This window comes from Myotis brandtii, unplaced genomic scaffold, assembly GCF_000412655.1.
Source record: "Myotis brandtii unplaced genomic scaffold, ASM41265v1 scaffold294, whole genome shotgun sequence".
Taxonomy (NCBI): Eukaryota; Metazoa; Chordata; class Mammalia; order Chiroptera; family Vespertilionidae; genus Myotis; species Myotis brandtii.
The window spans coordinates 174,053-177,671 of record NW_005361238.1 but is presented as its reverse complement, the minus strand read 5'-3'; the positions used below and the strand labels follow the sequence as shown (position 1 = coordinate 177,671).

General features: G+C 59.7%; 1 protein-coding gene across 7 annotated transcripts in view; it reads right to left on the bottom strand.

Moving 5' to 3' along the window:
• TET3 (tet methylcytosine dioxygenase 3) overlaps nucleotides 1-3,619 on the bottom strand; it is an 85,901-nt gene that overhangs the window by 65,018 nt on the left and 17,264 nt on the right. For 4 of the 7 annotated variants that reach the window (XM_005869423.2, XM_014542251.1, XM_005869420.2 and 1 more), the window contains one exon: nucleotides 3,228-3,284. In XM_005869423.2, coding sequence (XP_005869485.1) covers nucleotides 3,228-3,284 — 57 coding nt within the window. Of the gene's footprint in view, nucleotides 1-2,596; nucleotides 2,685-3,227; nucleotides 3,285-3,595; nucleotides 3,614-3,619 lie in introns of those variants that run through there. The other 3 variants (XM_014542253.1, XM_005869424.2, XM_005869421.2) reach the window with 3 other exon arrangements.

Here is a 3,619-nt window from a genome sequence, read left to right as displayed (position 1 = left end):
GGAAAGACCACAAAGACCATTTCTAGCAGAAACGTCCATCTGCAGCTGGAGGGAGCCCAGAGCCAGGCCCCTCCTCAGCGAGCCGGCAGGAGGGCTGCAGGAGCCCGGCAGTGATCCCTGTGGGCACTCGAGTGTGCGGGGAAGGCTCTCTTGGGCCCACTCACCTGTCCATCCTGTCCAGTCCTCTCTCCCCCAGGACATTCAAGAGTTACCAGTTCAGTCACCAGGGAGGAGGAGCTGAGCCCTGGGACTCTAACTCCAGTTCTTGTTATCATTCAGGAAGCCCCCTCTCTCCCTCTGTCCTCAAACTCGAAATCCTCTCGTCGGCTCGTTTCCCGCCCTAGCCTGACATGCTCACCTGCTGCCGTATCTCCCCAAGTTCACGACCGCGTGTAAATGCACCTCAGAGATCAAGGGAAGCGCAGGCAAAGCGGGCAAGAAACCGGGAGGAGTCACCCACGGCGTGTGGAAAGCCGAGGGTGGCGGATTCTCCACAAAGGGGCATTTCTGCAGTGGTCAAAAGCAGAGACCGAAGGCAGAGATCCTGGGCACGGTCCCAAAATAGTTTCCAGACATCTTCAGCCAATTGAGGATTCCCAGGGGGCAGCGCGTGGGAGCAGCGTGGGAGCCCGAAAGCCGGGCAGCGTGGTGCTCTCGGCACTGGGCACTCACTCCTGTCCAGGCTGCCAAGAAGGAGGCGGCAGCAACAGTATGTGCTCTGGCACGTTCCTCCGCAGATCATGGGTAGACACGGAACACACCAGACAGTACAGTGACAACTTGTGTTTAACAAGCTCAACTCTGCACACCCTACATCATGGATCTTCTTGAAACCCTGGCAGGACACCACTCACAGCGGATGAGCATCTTCCCACTGGCTCCTGGATACCGTTCACCCCCGGGACACCCCTGGGACTCCCCCCGCCTGCACCCATCCCCTGGGGACAGACTGGGGCACGGGACAAGGGGGGTCTCACAGAGTCTTGGTCTGATCTCAGAATGAGCTCACGCAGCAGACAGCTTCCTACACCATGACCTGCTGATGGAAGAGGACCAGCCAAACTGCCTCATCCAGGGGACGTGTGACACGGCACCAAACTGGTCACCCAAGAAAAGTCGGGGAAGGGGGCTCAGATCCCCGTGCTTGCTGGCAGTGCCCACGGCAGGCCAAGAGAACACGGCGATTCTCCGACGACACGAACTCAACAATAAAAACAAGCACAGACACAACCTCAGAGCTTTGAAAACACAGCCAGCTCGGGCTCCGCCCTGAGAAGGGGGAAAGGCAGATGTATGTGAAGGGCTTGCTCTGGTTTCCCAAGTAGCCCTGCTACATGCCCACAACACTAAGGGTCACGGTGCTAGGCCAGCAGAATGCAGCAGGGAGAAACCGAGAGCACACTTGGAAAGAAGAAGAGAAGCCACTGGGAGACGAGGCGGGAGGGAGGGGGGCCTTCAGGAGTAAACAAACCTGCCAGCAGTCCTTCCTCCCAGCAGAGAGGGAAGCTCCGGCTGAGAGGGCTGAGAGCCACGGAAGAGGGAGGGCGCTGCCTCCTCCCTGAGCCCATCTGTCCTCATCCCCTGCCCTGCTTCCCCCAGGGTGGGGGACAGAACAGGTGCACTCCATGCCCACGGACCTCACAGCGCAGTCCCGGTCGGCAGCGCGAGGCCAGGGGAGGAAGTGGAGGTGGAACCTGGGGGTTCTGCTCCGGAGAAGAGCGAGTGGAGTGAGCTCACGGCTTTCTCCTCCCCACCCACAGCATCGCCAGTATCAACCACCCTCTGCTTGCCTCAGGGGCCTCCCACGGTCTGGTCCCAGGTGATCATCCACTTCTCCCAGCCTCTCCAAAGCATGCCCAGCTCCCCGGCGGAGCCAATGCCACCTGGCTCGTCTCCTTCCCCCAGAAGCTGCTCCAGAAACAAAACTCTTGCCCTCCCCCAAGCACTTCCTTGCCTCAAGTTCCTTGGGAAGAAGCCAAGGAACCACCCTGGCTTCTGATCCACCCTGCAGCCTCACCCAGGGGCCCCCATCCCACGTGGGGAAGCAGAGCCCCTCCCTGCCAGTGTCCCCACCCAGGCAGCCAGGCAGGCGGCACCTCCACGGAGCTTCCCACAGCTTTCCCAGGAAGCAGGGGGCGGGTTTCCAGGGAGGAGCATCTGGGGACAAAGTAGATCATCCACCTGCTACCCAAGCAACCAGATCCCCCCAGCTCCCCACAGGCTCCGGGGGCCCGAGGGGAAGGTGGGGTTGAGACAGGCAAGAATGGGCGCCCTCCCTCCTTAGAAAAGTCCCATCTGGTCCTGCCCCCGCCCACCTGTCCCCCAGCCTCTCGGCTCTGAACTTGAGAGACAGCCGCACGGGGCTGCCACCCGCTTTGTTTTCTCTGCCTGGGGCCAGCAGAGGATACTGCTGAGTAATCCCAAACTCACTGTGGGTCCCCAGCCCAAGGAAATCTACTGATCCTGGTCCTTGTCAACCCGGGAGGAAGACCTGTGTTTCCTAGTTAGAGTCCCTGCCCTGTCCCAAATACCTCAGCCCTGACCTTCAGCCAGCCACACAGAGAAGCTCGGCGCCCCTTCTCTGCTTCCTACTCACCTGGTAACATTCCCTTCTCGGCTCCCCAGACACCAAGCACAGAGTAGCAGCAGCCTCCTGCCGGCTTCCCAGTCATGATGTTGCATCAGCCCCCACCCTACCCAAAATATCCTCACCCCCACCACCTCCTCTCCTCTCCAGCCATCTCCATGGTGACAGCAGCATGACTAATGACACCCTATCAGCTTCAGACTCAGGAGCACAATTTACCCTCCCTCTTACCCCGCCACCCCGCCCAGGGATTTCTGCAGATTGGATGCAAACCAGCAGTGCCAGGGACATTCTCCAGAGAGATTTCCAGGGGCAGGGGCAGGGGTGGATAGCGGGTTGCATGTCTTTAAAAAACAAACAAACAAACAAAAAAACACAGTTCAACAAACCCAATCCCAACTGCACCCAAACCATCCAGCTGAGAAAGCAAAAAGAATCCAAACAAAACCCACACAGGCCTGAGAATTCATTGGCCGCCCACACCCCCGCCACCCCTCCCCCTCAGCGGCTGCTACACACACAGTGGGAGATTAAGGGATCACCCGAGGAGACCCTTTATTTTTATCCTTCCTCTCTCTCTCTCTCTCTCTCTCTCTCACTCACACACACACACACACACACACACACACACACAAGGTACCTTGACAGCGGCCGCTTGTCCCCAGGGCCCGGCTCCTTCACCAGCCTTTATTTCCACCTGCAAAAGAAGCCAGAAAGACTGATGAGCCAGGCCGACCGCAGGAGGGACTCCAAGTCCTTCGGCTGCACCCCCAGCACCGCTGCAGGGGAAGCGGAGGGTGGGGGGAAGGCAGCCGCAGGAAGAAAGGACAGCGGGGACCATCTTCCTGCCTCCAGCTGCCGCCCAGACGCGCAGTGGAGGGGCGCAATGGCCTTCCAGTGTGTTTTTGTTTTCATTTCTCCTTTTTCCACCCTCCCCAGATCCAGACGGCCACTGCCCCTCCTCCTGCGCCCGGGCTGGCCTGTCCCTCCCCGCCCTGCCCGCTCTACCTCGGCCGGCCTCCTCTGGTGCAT